At 35.3% G+C, this 18201-nt stretch overlaps 4 protein-coding genes across 4 annotated transcripts; 2 read left to right on the top strand and 2 right to left on the bottom strand.

Moving 5' to 3' along the window:
• The first annotated feature begins 903 nt into the window (after nt 1-903).
• On the top strand, nt 904-7990 carry LOC126677098 (vacuolar sorting protein 39). Its single transcript, XM_050371551.2, has 12 exons — nt 904-1411; nt 1510-1721; nt 1923-2054; nt 2149-2292; nt 2515-2627; nt 3451-3883; nt 4359-4679; nt 5175-5396; nt 5562-5804; nt 6066-6509; nt 6823-6921; nt 7301-7990. The coding sequence occupies exons 1-12, from the start codon at nt 979-981 to the stop codon at nt 7499-7501; spliced, it is 2997 nt and encodes a 998-aa protein (XP_050227508.1). The 5' UTR covers nt 904-978; the 3' UTR covers nt 7502-7990.
• Nucleotides 7991-8029: 39 nt separating this feature from the next.
• LOC126677099 (uncharacterized) lies at nt 8030-8974 on the bottom strand. Its single transcript, XM_050371553.2, has one exon. It carries the CDS (start codon nt 8861-8863, stop codon nt 8057-8059), a length of 807 nt encoding a protein of 268 aa, XP_050227510.1. The 5' UTR covers nt 8864-8974; the 3' UTR covers nt 8030-8056.
• Nucleotides 8975-9867: 893 nt separating this feature from the next.
• LOC126677386 (AP-3 complex subunit sigma) lies at nt 9868-11958 on the top strand. Its single transcript, XM_050371961.2, has 7 exons — nt 9868-10030; nt 10111-10153; nt 10240-10301; nt 10403-10499; nt 11056-11126; nt 11363-11454; nt 11550-11958. Exons 1-7 carry the CDS (start codon nt 9962-9964, stop codon nt 11614-11616), a joined length of 501 nt encoding a protein of 166 aa, XP_050227918.1. The 5' UTR covers nt 9868-9961; the 3' UTR covers nt 11617-11958.
• A 358-nt stretch (nt 11959-12316) lies between these two features.
• LOC126677384 (uncharacterized) lies at nt 12317-17483 on the bottom strand. Its single transcript, XM_050371960.2, is given in 17 exon segments — nt 12317-12695; nt 12966-13032; nt 13185-13305; nt 13574-13653; nt 13887-13999; nt 14462-14577; nt 14677-14745; nt 14902-14976; nt 15055-15096; nt 15254-15341; nt 15633-15715; nt 15976-16026; nt 16423-16451; nt 16454-16476; nt 16546-16725; nt 16818-16979; nt 17079-17483. Coding segments are annotated over 17 exon segments (1686 nt in total). The 5' UTR covers nt 17336-17483; the 3' UTR covers nt 12317-12565.
• Between the last annotated feature and the right edge of the window lie 718 nt (nt 17484-18201).

Below are 18201 nucleotides of genomic sequence, written 5' to 3'. Positions count from 1 at the left end.
AGGCAATACTAATTTTAATTCATAAAATGAAAGTTAAAATACCATCAAATTATGACTTTCTTATTCTTTTGAGAAATTTTAAAAGAAGTTATTAGATAAACAAATTAAAGTAAGTAAAGTATCTCTAATATAAAAAATATTTAAAATTATTTTACTTTATAAATACAACTTCTTAATAATTATTTTTTAGTTTGATATCAATTGATATTTTTTAAATTGAATATAAAATTATTTCTTTTAAATCGAGTGACTGTAAAGTGTATTTAGTTAGTTTTTTTATAATATAATATTAATATTAGGTCTATTAATAAAGATGCTTTAAAATATTTTTTATAATTTTTTTATACAAATTCAATAAATTAATAAATTTTTGATCCACCATGTGTATTAATTATCAGAGGGTCGACTGTATATACTTTTAAGTGGAAATTAGACGAATAAAATTTTAGCACGTAAGGTGGGTTAAAAAAGTTGGGTTGAGAAGTTGAGTTAAAAAATATTTTTTTTTAAAATAATAGAGATAAAATTGTAAAAAATCAGAATATTAATTTTTAAATTGTGTGAAAAAAGTACTGTTTTGGGAGGGAGGAAGTAATATTTAGTGAGAGCCGCCGCATATCATGCGACAGATTTTTTGACGGAAAAAATTAGTAAGCGAGAGGCCACATAACTTAGGTGATTTACTGACGGTTTTAAAATTTAAGGGATTTATTGTAAGGAGTCTTAAAATTAGGGTCCATGTTTGATTATTAACCGACAACACACGACACGACACGTGAGCTTAATCTCTGTTAACTAGCTTTGATGTGGAGCTGGGTCCTACAGTTTTTTTCTCCTTTCGCTAACTCAACCCAAAACTTGTTACTAATCTCTACAAAATAACAGAGGAAACTGACGATGTCTGTGTCTCCAATTTTACCTTAATCCTGTTTTTTTTTTCTTCTTCCGATTAATCATTGGTTTACAATCAAGAGAACAATGGTACACAGTGCCTACGATTCTTTTGAGCTTCTGAGCAAGTGCCCAACAAAGATCGATGCAATCGAATCCTACGGCTCCAAGCTTCTCGTCGGCTGCTCCGATGGCGCCCTTCGAATCTACGGCCCAGACTCCTCCGTCACTGACAGAACCGATCACCACGGTCAATCTCAAGAACTCCGAAAAGAAACTTATACCCTAGAGAGAACGGTAACCGGGTTTTCAAAGAAAACCTTGTTAGCCATGGAAGTATTGTCATCAAGAGAGCTTCTCTTATCTCTCTCAGAATCCATCGCATTCCACAGAGTTCCAAATTTGGAGACATTAGCAGTCATCACGAAGGCTAAAGGCGCCAATGCCTATTCATGGGATGATCGGAGAGGTTTTTTGTGCTTTGCTCGGCAAAAGAGAGTTTGTATCTTCAGACACGACGGTAAATTAATTAATTAAGTTGAAGATTTTACTTGAATTGGATGCTGATGTGTTTAGTTTATTATGTGGTTGGTTGAATTGTGTTGTGTTTTGATTCAGGGGGACGAGGGTTTGTGGAGGTGAAGGAATTTGGTGTTCCGGATACGGTGAAGTCCATGTCGTGGTGTGGTGAGAATATATGTTTAGGGATTCGAAAAGAGTATGTGATTTTGAATGCTACGAATGGTGCGTTGACGGAGGTGTTTCCTTCTGGGAGAATGGCACCTCCTTTAGTTGTATCTTTACCTTCCGGAGAGCTTCTTCTTGGAAAGGTATCATTCACTATTTGTTTGTTTATGTGCGTCTAGATTGAAGTTGGATTTAAAGTTGCAAGAATGGATTTATGACATAATTTGTATTGCTCATGTAATGGGGTTAGAAATATGTGGAATCTAGAAGATTTAGAGACTAATGTCCTAACTCTCGAGTGGTAAAAGATGTGCCATAAAAACTGTGTTTTGCTGCTTCTTTAGGAGAATATAGGGGTTTTTGTTGACCAAAATGGCAAGCTTCTTCAAGCGGAGAGGATTTGTTGGTCAGAGGCCCCATCTGTTATTGTCATTCAGAAACCATATGCAATTGGTATGCTTCCAAGACGTGTCGAGGTAACTTAATCAATTAGCAACTAAGACTAATTTTCTTTTTGTTTTTCTCTTGTCAAAACCAAACATTTGTTCAGTATCATTAGTTGGTCTGCAGATTCGATCTCTCCGAGTTCCATACCAATTGATTCAGACCATTGTGCTTCAAAATGTTCGCCATCTTACTCAAAGTAATAATGCAGTAATTGTTGGATTAGACAATTCTGTATATGGTCTCTTCCCTGTTCCTCTTGGTGCACAGGTAATGTTGATGCTTATTTTTCAGAGTATTATTTGCTGGTTTCTTGTCATAAAGATGCATACTTGTAATAAATTAGCTTCTTTTAAATATCTTTTTAGAAGAGGATATCCATATTACAATATAAAAGTATAAATGGGGTTGTACCTTGATATTCTAGCTTTAGAAGAGAATGCGGACATTACGTAATAAATTTATGATATAGGGATGTTTATTGCTCTGCAGATTGTCCAGTTAACAGCATCTGGAAATTTTGAGGAAGCCTTGGCCTTGTGTAAGTTGCTTCCACCAGAAGATTCGAACCTTCGAGCAGCAAAGGAAGGGTCAATTCATTTAAGGTAATATGTTTGCCTTTGCATTGAATCTTTCTACCGTTCTTAAAGTATATTCTGTTCACTTGTTTATTTATATTTGGGAGACATCCCGACCGCCCTTAACTTTTCAATGTTTGGCTATTTTACGTTGCATCTGATATAAAGATTTCCATTATAAGCTGATTATTTTTAACCCCTTTATTATATCATTGATCAGTTTTAAATTCCCCCTCAGTAATAATTTTTAAAATTTATCTGCCTCAGTAGCTGTATTTTTTAAGCCTTTTATACTATTTTAGCTGCATTTTGAGCTTCTGAGGATAATTAAAAATTAGACATGCCGGCAAACCAATATTCTTATTGAGCAATTTGTTGGACTTGTTGACTCATAAGTTTTGGTTGTTACTGCTTAGTAAAGATCTTGAGCTGCAGAAATTTCATTTATGTAGTTAATGGATTCTAGGAACAGATGATACATATTATGATTTAGCTGGATGATATGTTGTAAGACCATTTACGTGTTAAGCTGTTACATACGAGTCCTGTATACTAGGTAATTATTTCTTAATAAATTTTAGGGATATTGTACTTGCCCTAGTTAAGTAAGTACAAAATACTGGCATGACTTATCTTTAAATTTGAAAAGATAGTATATTAGGTTATTGAGGGCATCATCGTATATGAATTAATAGATAAAATTTAAAAAATCTATGTTTAGGGAAGTTAACTTGTGTACCAAGCACAACTAATTACTACTTTTCAGAAAATAATATTGTGGGAAATGTACTTCTGGGAAGTACATTATTTTGAACCAGGTGACCCTTAAGTTTTTCCTATTGTCTTGCAGATATGCTCACTATCTTTTTGAAAATGGGAGCTACGAGGAAGCTATGGAACAGTTTCTAGCATCCCAAGTGGATATTACTTATGTGCTATCTCTGTATCCATCCATTGTTCTTCCTAAAACATCTATGGTTTCTGAAGCAGAAAAGCCAATTGATGTTTCTTCAGATGCCTTGCATCTCTCAAGAGTTTCATCTGGAATGTCAGATGATATGGAGTCATCTCCACCCCAATCAATCGAATTTGACGAGCATGCGGCTATTGAATCCAAGAAAATGAGCCATAATACTCTAATGGCTCTCATCAAGTTCTTGCAGAAAAAGAGGTACAGTGTGATCGAGAAGGCCACTTCCGAGGGAACAGAAGAAGTTGTTTTAGGTGCTGTTGGGGATAATTTTGGACCTTATGACTCAAGTAGGTTTAAGAAATCCAGCAAGGTAGGCAACTACTTCTGTCCCTGTTTAGGTGTATCAACTTTGTTGTTGTTCTCTTTTATAGTTCATCAAGTAAGGAATATTATGCTATCCTAAATAAGTTTCTCTAGTCTGCATTCATCTGTCTGTAAACGTATCTGTGAGAGATGAAGAAAAAGAGAGGAAACTTGGGTATTAGAGAAGGGACATAAGGAAGGGGTTTTATGGAGAGTGACCCTATTTACTTCAAATAGATCAAATACCCTCTTATTTGTTGTGCTATTAGGAATCATAAGAGGTCTGCTTTTACAAGCATTATAAAGCCTATGAATAACTATTTTCCATGTTACATTATTTTTTCCCCTAATCCTGACAATATACTTGTTACAACTTAGGCGTGGTGTGCAATTGATTAGCTGAAACTTGAGTCTTCTTTTATCAATCAATACGCTGATTAGAACAAATTGCATGTTCTCTGGCTATGTTTTGACTTTCTTAGGGGCGTGGTAACATTTCTGTTAATTCGAGCGCTAGAGAAATGGCTGCAATACTTGATACAACACTACTTCAAGCTCTTCTTCTTACTGGACAGTCTTCAGCAGCATTAGAATTACTCAAAGGTGCTAATTACTGTGATTTGAAAATATGTGAGGAGATTATTCAGAAATGGAATCTTCATGCTGCCTTACTAGAGCTTTATAAATGCAATTCGATGCATCGCGAAGCTCTTGAGCTCTTGCATAAATTGGTTGAAGAGTCAAAGACCCAAGCTGAGCTTAGCTCAAAGTTCAAGCCTGAATCAATTATAGATTATCTCAAAGTAAGCTTTCTCATTTGGTCAGATACCGTACATTTTGTTGTTAGTATATTATGACAAGTGAACAGGCAATCTGCATAGAAGCATATGCTGAATTCTCATGCTAGAATTTAGGAGTAGATGGTGACTTTCTGGCTTCGCAGCCTGTCGCCATCTATATGTTGTTAAAAGATACTATCGCTATCGGACCCTATTTGGAGACTATTCTCTTTTATTGAATTTATAAGCTTTCCATCAGTTAGATTTAAGTAATTCAATTTTGAAAATGCTAGCTGTAATATGGCCCCTCTTTGCATTGCCATCTGAATTTTATTTAGTGTCTAACCATTTGGTCAAGAAGCTTCTTCCATTTCTTTTCACAACTATAGTGAAAATGGTTATTTGACATTATGTTCTTGCAATGAAAAGGAATTTTCAAGGCTTCTTGGTCTAAATAGATGGGTTGTTTCTTGTTTTATTGGATTACATCCCACATATTAATGGACTTTCTTTGTGCAGCCTCTCTGTGGGACAGACCCTATGCTTGTCTTGGAGTTCTCTATGCTTGTCCTAGAAAGCTGTCCAACGCAAACTATAGAGCTTTTTCTGTCTGGGAATATTCCTGCAGACTTGGTAAACTCTTATTTGAAGCAGAATGCTCCAAACATGCAGGGAAGATATTTGGAACTTATGCTTGCAATGAATGACAATGGGATCTCGGGGAACTTGCAGAATGAAATGGTTAAGACCCTTTCCTTTTGATATTTATACCACAATTATGTCACCATTTTTCTTATTGATTATCTGACTTGGAAAAATAGATTAGTGCTGCCTAAACATGATTTATCAGTTTATTTCAGCCACTGATTTCGATATTGATGGCATATAAATTTATTCAATGTGTAGGTACAAATCTATCTTTCAGAAGTACTTGATTGGTACACAGACTTGATTTCTCAACAGAAATGGGATGAGAAAGCTTTTTCCCCAACAAGAAAGAAATTATTGTCTGCACTGGAAAGTATCTCTGGGTATAACCCTGAGGCTTTGTTGAAACGTCTTCCAGCAGATGCATTATATGAAGAGCGTGCAATTTTACTGGGGAAAATGAATCAACACGAGCTTGCCTTATCCCTTTATGTGCATAAGGTTTGTTCTGGTTTAAATCAATTTGTCTATATCAGATGGTTAATATATGAAGTTTTCATTTAAAAGTCAAAGACATTTATACGGGGATTTCAAAATATCCCTAGTCAAGTTGATGATATATATGGCCCTTTAGTTTAAATGTATTTTCCATTAATTCTCTCTCTTTGTCTTTTTTTTAAAAGTCTTGGTGTTCTATTTATTTGTTCAATTCTTTCCCAGTTTTTCTTAATGATCTGGAAATTTTTTCTTTGAATGTATCAGCTTCATGTTCTCGAACTGGCATTGTCCTATTGTGATCGGGTTTATGAGTCGGCTGCTGATAAAGTATCTGCAAAATCTTCGGCGAATATATACCTCACGCTTATGCAAATTTATCTGAACCCCCGGAAAACAATCAAGAATTTTGAAAAAAGAATCACCAATATAGTCACTCAAAGTACAAGTGTACCAAAAGCCAGCTCTGCAGTGAAAGCTAGAGGAGGTCGTGGAGCTAAGAAAATTGCTGCAATAGAGGGTGCAGAAGACATGCGTGTAAATCTTGCTAGTACTGATAGTGGTAGGAGTGATGGTGATGCAGATGAATTTAGTGAGGAAGGAGACTCTATGATTATGCTTGATGAGGTCCTTGACCTTCTGAGCAAAAGGTGGGACAGAATCAATGGAGCTCAAGCCCTCAGACTTTTGCCTAAGGAAACGAAATTGCAGGTATTTAGTGCCCATACAATTATTTTGCTTATAGACTTATATGATCAATTACTTCTTGTTCTATATGATTTTTTTAATCTGTATTAACCAAGTCAGATTAGGCTTTTTTGGGACCTTAGTGCATTGGTTTTGTTGCGGTTGTTGTCCCTTTACAGCAAAAAAACCAATAGGATTTTGATATTCAACACCCACTCTTTACTTATTCTGCTTTTTCTCAACTGTCGACAATGATGCTTTCAGAGGCATCGAATTTTTTTTTGCTATTGGCTGTATTCACTCTATTCTAATGCTATATTTTGTGTTTTCTCTGTAGAATTTGCTTCCTTTTCTTGGACCTCTTATGAGAAAATCCGGTGAAGCATACAGAAATCTGTCAGTTGTGAAGAGCCTACGGCAGAGTGAGAACTTGCAGGTATCTGCTCTTTACTCTCTTTAAATATTACTTGGGAAAACGTCCATATAAAAGACTAGAACATCATAGGAAGGTTTTAAATTTCTTACAGGACTTATTTCTAATAATGATGTGGAATTGTTCCATTTTATATGTATTTTTGAAGCATTTATCATTAATGCCATCATATGTTGCTTATTTTGTTATGTCACTAGTATCTTCTTATTAAACAGTATTTTGGGAATGAGCTACAAATGTGAAACTTTTCGGTATGTCACGACGTTGAACGAAATTGTGGAGAAAATTATAATATAGATCATGAATTTTAGCAGTTGATCAATAAATTTGTTTATATCTTCTACCTATACGAACATTTGATTACTTTCCATATATGGAGCAGGTAAAAGATGAGTTGTACAAGCAAAGGAAAAATGTGGTAAAGATCACGAGTGATAGCATGTGCTCCCTTTGCAACAAGAAAATTGGAACAAGTGTTTTTGCTGTTTATCCCAACGGGAAAACACTCGTGCACTTTGTTTGCTTTAGGGATTCCCAGAGTATGAAAGCTGTGGTTAAGGGCTCACCGCTAAGAAGGCGGTGATTTCTCGGTGTTCACAAGCTATGCTGCACGGAAACTTGCATTTCATATTTCTTTCCCATTTTCGGAAATGCTTTTGAAACTCCGAAACTCAATATTTATGAATTATTCTTGGGGAAAACATCATTTCAGCGTTTTCCGTTTCTGTGCTACATAGTTCACGAGAAGTAAATGGACTTTGTGTATGACTGTTAGCAAGTTTGAGCTGTGAATGTGCTTGCTGCGACTCATCGATGTTCTCAGCCTGTTGGGAGAAACCTGCGGTCCCTAAGATGATGGTTTTGCCGGTGGTTTCCGATTGACGAGAAATACTTCATATTTGGTTTGTGTAGATAGTGATAATTATAAGGCTTCAGAATTGTTTTGGGTGATTAAGGTGGCCTTGTATGTAATTTAAGTTGCTTGCGTTGTAAGAAAAGCATCAGTACAGATTGGAGATTTGTAGTTGTATTGTATGTCCATAACTTATACTTATTATTCATTCTTTCATCATCTCCGCTCCAGCTTATAATCTGCTGAATAAAAATTGAATTATTCAAATCAAACCAAATTGAATTATTAATTTGCAGGCAGCAATTTTTGAGCTTTTTGAGCAAAAAGGTACACAGAAACTCCAATCCTACGACCCTCCGATGGTTTATCCACATAAACAACACTAACATCAAACAATTTCTTAGCTTTTTTGAAGAACACAGAGTCCTTCTTCCACCTCCTCAGATGAGCCATCACAAACACTTTCTTCTTCTTCTTCTCACTGTCACCCATTACTAAACGCAGCGTATAGAGCAACGGTTCGTAAAGTTCCTCATAATAAACCACATCAGAACCTAATATCACATCAAAATCATTCCCTATTAACTCCACATCCTCACCGCCTACTTTTCCCCATCTGAGCGCCGCCGCCTCCACAGTCCCGCCGTTAACAGCCACCACGCCGGCGTTAGCCTCTGCGTTGAATTGGAGGTTGGGGATCACGTGAGGTAGGTCTGTGACGGTGACATTAGCGCCGAGAATTGCGGCGGCTGCGATTCCGACGAGGCCTGTTCCCGAGCCGAGCTCGAGAATGTTGAGCTTGGAAGTGGATGAGAAGATCGGAGAGAGTGGGGTTAGGGTTGGATTGGAGCGGTGGTTGTTGAGGAGAGTGAAAAGTGTGGTGGCTGCCGGCCAGAGCTGGAATGAAAGGCCTTGAGATGGGAGTTGGCGGATGAGTATAGCTGAGTTGATGGAAGAAATATAATGTTGGTGTTCAGAAGTTGATTTGGTTTGGCTCTCTTCATTTTTATCAGGAAGAAGAATTTTGTTTGGATCCATAGCTTCTTCTTCTTCTTCTTCTTTGTCGTCTTCTTGCTGTTGAGTTGGTGCCATTTACAGTCGCCGCCGGCCGCCGCTTTTAGTTCGTTCTAAGGCGGATGGGGTTGCTTAGCTGTGATAGGGCTTTGAGACTTCAAGCGCAATGTTTGCTTATGAACCAATAGGAAATTGTTTTTTAATTCGTCTGACACGTTGGATATTTTTCTCTATAACAGTCCCTTAACTTTCTTCTTTCTTTCACCATAATCCTTAAAATATAATTTATAATTATATTATGATTATCCATCAATTTCAATTTTGTATCACTAAGTTTCCTAATGTTGCTCCACGCCTCCACCTTCATTTCGTTATTTTTTAATGATGTGATGCTAGTTGGAGTCTTATTTCGAATGAATAATTTTTTTAAAAGGTATACATCGCCGTTTCATTTATCGAATAATTATATTTGTATATGTATTCAAATTGTCAAACAAATCAGTTAAATCGTAATAAAATAATAATTTGAACCAATTTTATTATTAGTAAAAAATTAATTTGTCCATATGTTATTATTTATATGAAAAATTGACACATTTTATTATTCAAATAAAAAAATACCAGATTTACTTGTTAAATTACAAATTCAACTTAATTTTTATATATTTAATCAAAATTTTAATTTAACTCCCTTTTCAATTGATCAAAATGTCAATTTAACCTCTTTATTGATTTGGAAAAATATATAAACTTTAATCCCTTTTAATAAAAAAATGTAAATTATATTTTAAAGTTTATATTATTTTTGTGATATTCTTAAAATCCATTCTATTTAGTTTAATTGTATTCAAAAACTTTAGTATGATTTTAGTCAATATTTATATGTGATACATAAAACTCTAAGCATTCTTAGGCTAAATTGAAAGTCAAGAGCTTTTAAATTTTATAAACAAACACAATAATAAACTCTCTATTAAAGTAAATCAAGCATAAGGGGGTCAAAGTTATTAAATAGAGAAAGTACAGGTGTCCATTTGTACATTCTTTCAAAAGAAAAGGTCTTATGTAGTACTTATTCTTCATAAACAGCAAATTTGAACTGTAAAAGAACCGGCGGTGGCTTCTGTTATCAGTTGTAAAACGCAAAGACGAAGAAACCGGTGAAGGAGAAGGAAAATGATAAAAGCGGTGATTATAATGAACACTCAAGGCAAACCTCGCCTTGCCAAATTTTACGATTATCTGGTACTCTCCTTTATCAATGATTAGTATCACAAAATACTCATAATTGCTATTTTAAACTATTATTTTATTCACTTGATCAGCGTGTGGAGAAGCAGCAGGAGCTTATACGCAGCGTATTTGGAGGTAAGTGATCGAAATTGAACTCTTGCTTTGTTTCCGATTCATACTTAATTTCCTAATTCTGATTTAGGTTTTCGATTTTGGAGCAGTGTTGAGCAGTAGAGCTGAGAATGTTAGCAATTTCATGGAGGCTGATTCTATCTTCGGTCCGGTATTGCATTTGAATGTTTTGATTAGGATGGAAGATTGATTCTGTATGGATTTGTTTGTTTTCTTTGTGTTAATGAGTTTTTTTGTTTCTCCCTATGGCAGGATAGTCGTCTTGTGTACAAGCACTATGCAACTTTGTACTTTGTAGTTGTGTTTGATTCTTGTGAAAATGAGCTTGCTGTGCTCGATCTTATACAAGGTGCGTTGCAAATTGAGAGATTGTATGTTTCAATAGTTAAATGTTATATCACATTTATAGAAGTAGAAGATTTTAGCCCTTAATGTGAAGTTTATTTGAATCATAATTGAATGAATGATTGCAAGTAAATCATCAAACTGGAGAAATTTTCCTACCAAGCAGACACGAGAGGAGAGGCATATATGCTGCTTTTATGGCGTATTCTGCTGGTTGGATTAGTTTATGCGGTTAATGGTGGTTTCTGTGGATTGCTTAAAACGCTTTGCACTTCATTTGCTAATTACATGCCTAGTGATCATGCTTAAAATCATTAATACATCCACTGATATTGCCATTTTCTCTGTTCATGTTAACGACATTTGGCAAATGTGACCTTGTTAAGTTATAAATCTTGTGAGAACATGTAATGAGGCTAATTATCTATCTAATCAATAATTCGGAAGCTTGATGTTGCTCTGATACGCTCATTTTTCGTGTCCGAGTGTTTTAAACTATCTTTAATTATTTGGCTTTTAAATTTTGGAGCTTGTGATTAACAACGCTACTTTGCCTGCAGTTTTTGTAGAAACACTAGACAAATGCTTCAGAAATGTGTGTGAGCTTGACATAGTGTTCAATTACAGCAAGGTTTGTGCAATCTTCTTTTCACTTGTCAGAATAATGAGCAACAAAGTACCTGAAAGATGTAGGTTTTGCATTCATACATTGGATGGATAGTAATTTCCTGATAGACTGAACCAACATTGCATGTGATAATCTTTGTAATGTATATTGATAATGAAGCCTGAAACTGTCATCTTACTTTTGCCCCTTGAGTATGAAATATATCCATTAAACGAAGTGCGATTTTTTTTATTTTGCAGCTTCATACAATATTAGATGAGATAATAGTTGGAGGTCAGGTGCTCGAGACAAGTTCTACTGAAGTTATGAAGGCTGTTGAAGAAATATCAAAGTGATTCTCTATCTCTCTCTCTCTCTCTCTCTCTCACACACATACACAAATGCACATAAATTTGGGTGCATATCTAATGTGCATTTATAATGCAGGCTAGAAGCTTCCTCATATTCCATCAATCTAGTTCCAAAGACTGTTTCCAGTTGGCGGAATAGATAAGATCCTCATACAAAGAGGTGTTGATTGGTTCGAAGCCTATTTTAGGGTTTTGACTTCTTAACCCGAGTTTGCTAATGGGAGATGAGTGGTGGTGTCCCGTTCTGTTATGTTAAAAATGGCTACAGATGTACATCAGGTGATATTGTTTCCAGACTGTAAGATTTTGAGAAGTTTGATAGCAGTTTCGGCGAATATTTCAAAGCATTGTTTCTGGAAAACCTTCATTTTCAAGTTGCTGTTTCTAAAGTTGTATAAACACTTCAATGATCATCATTATTCCAAATTACATTTAGAACAAGTAACCGAGTTTCGCTTATTGCAATATCTTGAAATTGAAACTCATTTTCATTTTGTACAGATAAAACCACCTGTAGTTGGAGTAATAGTAACAGCTCTTGCTACAACAATGTTGATCATTTAGTCGGCGTCAGGGACATCCGGAATTTCAGCGCGGATGAAATTTTTTTAGTCACGGATATTAATGGGAACAGTTTTGCCAGTTTTAATCTCAATTCAGAGAGGATGTCAACTTAAGCAAATTTGATATAAAATCAACTTAAAATTGTTATCTTTTATCCTGAGTTTGTTAATTTATTTTAGATTGAAATCCAATTACAGCTGAAGCCAGGTTCCTATATATGCCATGTGCTTGGTTTTGCTATACCAAGTAATAGTAGGATTTCTATAGAGTACAACAAAGTTAATTTGGGATTGACTGTCAATTTGAAAAATGAAACTGAAATTATTTAAATTACAAGGGGATGCAGCTAATTGTTACAAATTCTATTAAATACCAGCAGATTGAGCCTTTTGCTTGCAGTAATTTCAGAGATACAATACAACAATGGGGCATTGGACAGAACAATTCTTTAAACTAATTTACCGAGACAACACTTTGGAATGAAAAGAGATGTGAGAAACTCTAGGCAGCCTTGTGCATTCCATCAAGTTAATGTTTTTTGACATCTTGCAGAACTACATGTGCCGCATTACGCCCAGGTGCGCCCATAACACCACCACCTGGATGGCTTCCACTTCCGCATAGGTAAAGTCCCCGGAGAGGAGTCCTATAGTTTGACCTGCACCCGCAAGCGATTTAAGTTAAATTAAATTGTTCACCGATGATGACCTATGTTGCACAGAAATAAAAATGTAGAAAAAAAATGTTTAAACTAAAAACAACGAAATAATATATATTACAAAAATATATTATAAATATTAAATTTTGGAATTCCAAAAGCGTTTGCGGAAAAAATGCTGAAACGTAAGACTCGAACAAGTTTTCGTGCAACATAAATGATTGCAGTGGTTGGCATTCTACTATAGTTTAAATGTTGAATATTAATTACCATCCTTTAACGGGCCGCATGAGGAATAGGGAATCCAATCCCATAGCACCATGGAATATGTTACCTCCTGTGAAAGATCATTCCAGAGTCAGGAACTTGTTCAAAGTCCATATAGTCCACAACTATCGAAATCTTCAAGAATTTATTGGATTTCTTGCTAATTTATAACTTAATCTTATGCCTAAAAATTCAGTTCTGACATTTATGGTTATGAAATACCTGTTAGACCAATTTCCCTTTCAAGGTCAGGCGGGGTCAACATGTCGTAACCAATGACTGATGACTTGAAGCCAGGGGCATACTCGTCAATCAAGTTAAAGCACCTTTCTACAAATGATTCCTGCATAATAGATTGTGTGCATAATCAGTATAATAAAGAGTAGCACAATCTTTATTGCACGAAATGTTGAGTCTTACGATTCATCGTTTTGTTTTCATTTCGGGAACGCTTCTGATATTCCAAATTTTTAAATTTATAACCTAAATTACGCTATTTCCTGTTTCAGAGCTATCAATATCAATGTTTCCATTTCCGTACAACATATAGCACAATCAATTCCCCGAAACTCCCGTGCACATTCAATATAATAAGCTGTTATTTAACTCACCCTATAAGCAGGATCTCCCCAGCTTCCATCCGATGGGCTGTAGGGTGTATATTGAACGAACAAATTTATGACATGCTTACCTACAAAAATATGCTGAGATTACATGAATCGGGTAATGAAATTAAATCTACAGCTTTGATTCTGGAAACTAAAGGTGTTCACTAAAAAGTGTCAGGCTTTGGAACATTTTAGTAAGTTAGCAGAATCAAGAGAGCGAGTGTAGAACTAAAGTTGTTTCTTTAGATAAATATCAACAAAATGACATTCTGAAAGATGAAATAGCAGACACATGAAAGGCAAAGTTGTCATGTACCAGGAGGAGAAATAGTTTTGTCCAGTGCAGAAGGTATCGTCATTTCAATAACAGGTCTCCTTGATGGTAATCCATTAACAGCATCTTGACAAGCCAAGTCAATCTCCTCCAAGCTATATTTAAAAAAGAGGCCAACAAGATGTCACAGAAGGTTGTCATCAGATCAAATAAGACGCTGAAATCAAAATAGAGCGATACACATACATTTAGCATATAGAACTCAAATCTATGCCTCTTTGAAAAAATTTATTTGATTAAGGAATCAAGTCATATTCTTCAGAATCTTTTATATGTAGCTCACTGAGTCAACCTTCAGTTAGTAATGGTTTATGATTCCCGAACTAATTTGCACTACAAACTGTAGCACCACACTAAAACCTAATTCTGAAAACAATTATCTTGAATAAGAAGAATTGGCTAAAAGTTTTTACCCAAAAAATTTATTACTTATTCAGCGTTGAGCTCCAAATTCAAAGCTGTAGTCAAACAAGTGTTTGTTATATCCACTTAAGAAACAGTTTCAGGACATGAACATCATAGATATGGAATCACTACGCAGAAGACTAGAAGGATACCTCTCGGAGCCAATATGAATGGTACCCATATGCTGGGGACCTGCATCTGGATGACTCATCTCACAGCACTTAAATTGGGGCAGTTTATCAACAGCTAAGTTTATCTTTGTAGTAGCCTGTTTCAATTGGTGAAACCATAGATAAACAAGGAAAGTAATTGCTATCAAATTGCAGAAATATGGCAATAACATCAACTCCAAGGTAATCAAGCTTACGGATCTATAATCAGAGTACTTCAGGGCACGGATAAAATCTTCAGGAAGAACTTCACTGGGTACTAATTCCTGCATCAGAAAAGTATACCAGATCGATTATTGAATCTTCTTTCAAAGCAATTGAAAACCTTGACAAATGTAATAACTTTGACAGCTATTCACCACACTAATCAATTACATTTCTCCTAGCAAAGTACCAGCAAAATAATAGAATTGTATTCTTACCATGAAAGTTTTATAAGGAGTGGCATTTGATAAAACAACAGAAGATAGAACCCTTGTTCCATCAGAGAGTAGTACCTATATCCATGATATATACATTGTTAGATGTTTTTAGCTATAAGTTAACTTTAGTAAGAAACTGCATAGAGCACTAACCCCATTCACTGCTCCAGAATCATTGATTGACATTTCTGAAACCTAAACAACCAGCATAGGTGTCAACATAGCTTAAGAGACCCTAAAATAAGAGGGCAGGAGTTTTAACCAGAAAAAAGATGATTTAAAGTTATACTTTTAGATGATTTCCTTGCCTGAAAAAGGACAAAGGTACCTTATGAAGGTTTGAGAAATATACCTCAGCATTTGTAACAATGTGTACCCCAGCTTCCTTAGCTGCACTACTAATAGCCATGGATACTGAGCCCATTCCACCTTCAACATACCTACAGTTGGTATACATCTGAACCATTATGGCTGTCTAAGAATTTGAGAGGAAATATGGCTCACTATATCGATAAAATGTCAAGTCAAATGGAATCTAGACGAGTCCTAGTGCCGATTTGTGTTAGTTAAGTTATATGATTTATGATACTAGCTGCTCAAATAAGTAAATTAACCAGTGGCTACTGACACATGACTTTAAAAGCAGAAAGGGAAAAGGATCTTGAAAAATTTACAGATTACAGTTTCTGTGATTCACAATTCATACACAAGCCAGCATTAGGAATACATACGACCAAACTCCACGATCCCCATCAGTTTCTCCCATGACATGATGTAGCAGAACATATCCACTTCCTGGTGTATCAACACTGCCCTATAATACATCATTGAACAGTCTAAAAATCAACTAAATCTTCTATATAGATGATGTATACAATATTAAAAAAAAATTGATGAACCATGTGTTGCAAAATCAATTCTTCATTTCATAATTAACCGAAAAACAGCACTCCAAATGATGCAATGACTCTTTCAGCATATCCGTGAATATACTTCTTCTGGGAGTTTCAGATAGCAGAGAGAATTAAATTAGATAAAAAATTGACAAACATTCATGAAACTATAGAATCTTACAGTAGTTCCTATTACAGCATCTGTTCCAAGAGTTGCCTTCAGAACATCTGTCTGTAAATTCAACAGAACATAAATAATAAGCCAAGAGTTGAATTAAGTGAATCTACAAAAAGAATATTGTTACTAGTTAAATATGGTGAACAGAGCCATCAATAAAATTTTATTGATTATGTAGCACAAATATTGAAATACTGAAAACCAAAATGCCGAAATGAAAAAAAGGGGCAAAATGACTTTAAAAATAGTAGATTATAAATATAGAAATTCAGAGTTCCGTAACTGTTTTCGAAAATAAAAAAAGAACGCTGAAACTGAAATGTAGTAATCGAAAAGTTCTAGTGTAACATATATATCAACACAATTCCTATAGTCTCACATGACAGAGAATTCCATCAAAGAAATAAAGGAACTAAGCAAACAATTAAGATTGGGGAACAATGACTTGACCTCAAACCATTTATTCAAAACTTTCGAAGAGACAGTAAAAGGTCCATGAAGTCCCTGTCAAAATCAACTAAATTTTCAACTGCAGCAAAAACACCATAAAACCTCAAGACCAACAACACTTACACCATCTCATTCTGACCCAAGGAGATAGCCCGCCGCAAAAATCGAGCCCAAAATGCCGATTTCTCAATCTTATCCTTGAACCTAACATTAAAAGAGGATGCATTTTGCAATGACTCTGGAGGTGGCAAATCCAGAAGAGGATCCATGAACCCACAGAAGTTCTCAAGCTGCCTCTCATATCTACACACATTAATCATAATTCACTACGAATTAATGCGAATAACCGAAAATTATAGTAATTTATATTCAATCTAAGCATTAAATAATATAACCTGGGATAAGCATCAGCATCTCGACTAGAGAACTTGGATATCTGAGAATGGTTAAACTCTTTATCGGGTCCTAATAAAAGATAGCGCCCATCTAAACAAGGCGTAAACGATGAAGGAATTCTCTTCAAAAACTTCAATCCATGTCTCCCTAGCTCCAGTTCTCTTTTCAAGTTACACAGACACAAATATATTAAAGCCGTAATTAACAAGAATTTAATCAGAACCAAAAAAGTATTATCATGTGTTTATTTATGTAGTTACTTGATGACAGTGGGGCGGAGGAGGCTCTGAAGATAACTACAGCGGGAGAATTTGAAGCCTGGGATTAGTTCTTCAGTCACGGCTGCACCGCCGATCACATGACGCCGTTCAAGGACAGCCACTGAGAGTCCACCGCGAGCTAGGTAAGCTGCTGCTGTTAAGCCGTTGTGGCCACCGCCGATGACAAGAGCGTCCCATTTCTTGTCCTTGAGTGGCGTTGTTGCTGAGGTGATACTGCTAAAGCTCCGTCGCCACATGATTTCTTTTGCCGGAGACAGCGCGTGATGTTTAGTTTATTGTTTTTTAGTTGTCCAAGAAGTTCACGTCACGGACCTAAACTTTTGGTAACGTTTGGGTTATTTCCGAATTTGCATGGATGCTAGAGACATTGGCAAGACTACTTTTCACACTCAACATGGCAAAATTGTAGATTTTTTTAATTGAATTCTTTGAGAATGACATTTTGGGGTAATTGATTTTAGGGGTCACTGTACTTTTCAAAAATTGCAAAATGGTGACCGAACTTCAAAACGTAACAAAATGGTTACTAAACTTTCAAATATGTGTTTTTGGAAGGTTTTTAAGTGTTTTACGGTCAAATTATACATGTGTAGTAATCAAATTTTGATTATTTATGACAAATAATACCTTATATTTCATATATACATACAATCAACAAAAAATCGACTCGAAATATTTTTCTTCAGTGACCAAAAATCCTTCTATCTTAACATAACCAAATAGTACAGTAACTAAAATGTTACGTATTGAAGTTCGGTCACCATTTTGCAATTTTTGAAAAGTACAGTGACCTCCAAAATCAATTACCCGACATTTTGATATTATGTGCCCAGTTGAGGGATGATCTAGTGTATTTAATCGATCTATATGTTTTCTTATAAAATGAACGGTTTAGTTTAAAAATGTGTAAATTGTAGGTTTAATTATTTAAAAAAATCTCACCTTATAATATTTTTTCGTTTATATCCGTCATTAATATGTTTGCTCGCGGTAATTATGGCCTCTCGGGAGAATCGATGACTGCATCTTTGATGCACTTGCTAGCACTAGTACATCTGAAAATTCTTAATTGGCTAGTTGTAAATAGCCTCAGACTATGAAA

Source organism: Mercurialis annua, linkage group LG4 (genome assembly GCF_937616625.2).
Source record: "Mercurialis annua linkage group LG4, ddMerAnnu1.2, whole genome shotgun sequence".
NCBI classification, from domain to species: domain Eukaryota; kingdom Viridiplantae; phylum Streptophyta; class Magnoliopsida; order Malpighiales; family Euphorbiaceae; genus Mercurialis; species Mercurialis annua.
Note: the sequence above shows the minus strand (reverse complement) of the source record. Positions and strands in the feature narration are given on the sequence as shown.

Coding starts and splice junctions, on each gene's coding strand:
- LOC126677098 (XM_050371551.2), top strand. CDS start 979: ATGGTACACAGTGCCTACGATTCTTTTGAGCTTCTGAGCAAGTGCCCA. Junction 1,412..1,509: donor TTGTATCTTCAGACACGACG/GTAAATTAATTA, acceptor GTTTTGATTCAG/GGGGACGAGGGTTTGTGGAG. Junction 1,722..1,922: donor GAGAGCTTCTTCTTGGAAAG/GTATCATTCACT, acceptor CTGCTTCTTTAG/GAGAATATAGGGGTTTTTGT.
- LOC126677099 (XM_050371553.2), bottom strand. CDS start 8,863: ATGGCACCAACTCAACAGCAAGAAGACGACAAAGAAGAAGAAGAAGAA.
- LOC126677386 (XM_050371961.2), top strand. CDS start 9,962: ATGATAAAAGCGGTGATTATAATGAACACTCAAGGCAAACCTCGCCTT. Junction 10,500..11,055: donor TGTGCTCGATCTTATACAAG/GTGCGTTGCAAA, acceptor CTTTGCCTGCAG/TTTTTGTAGAAACACTAGAC. Junction 11,127..11,362: donor TAGTGTTCAATTACAGCAAG/GTTTGTGCAATC, acceptor TTTATTTTGCAG/CTTCATACAATATTAGATGA.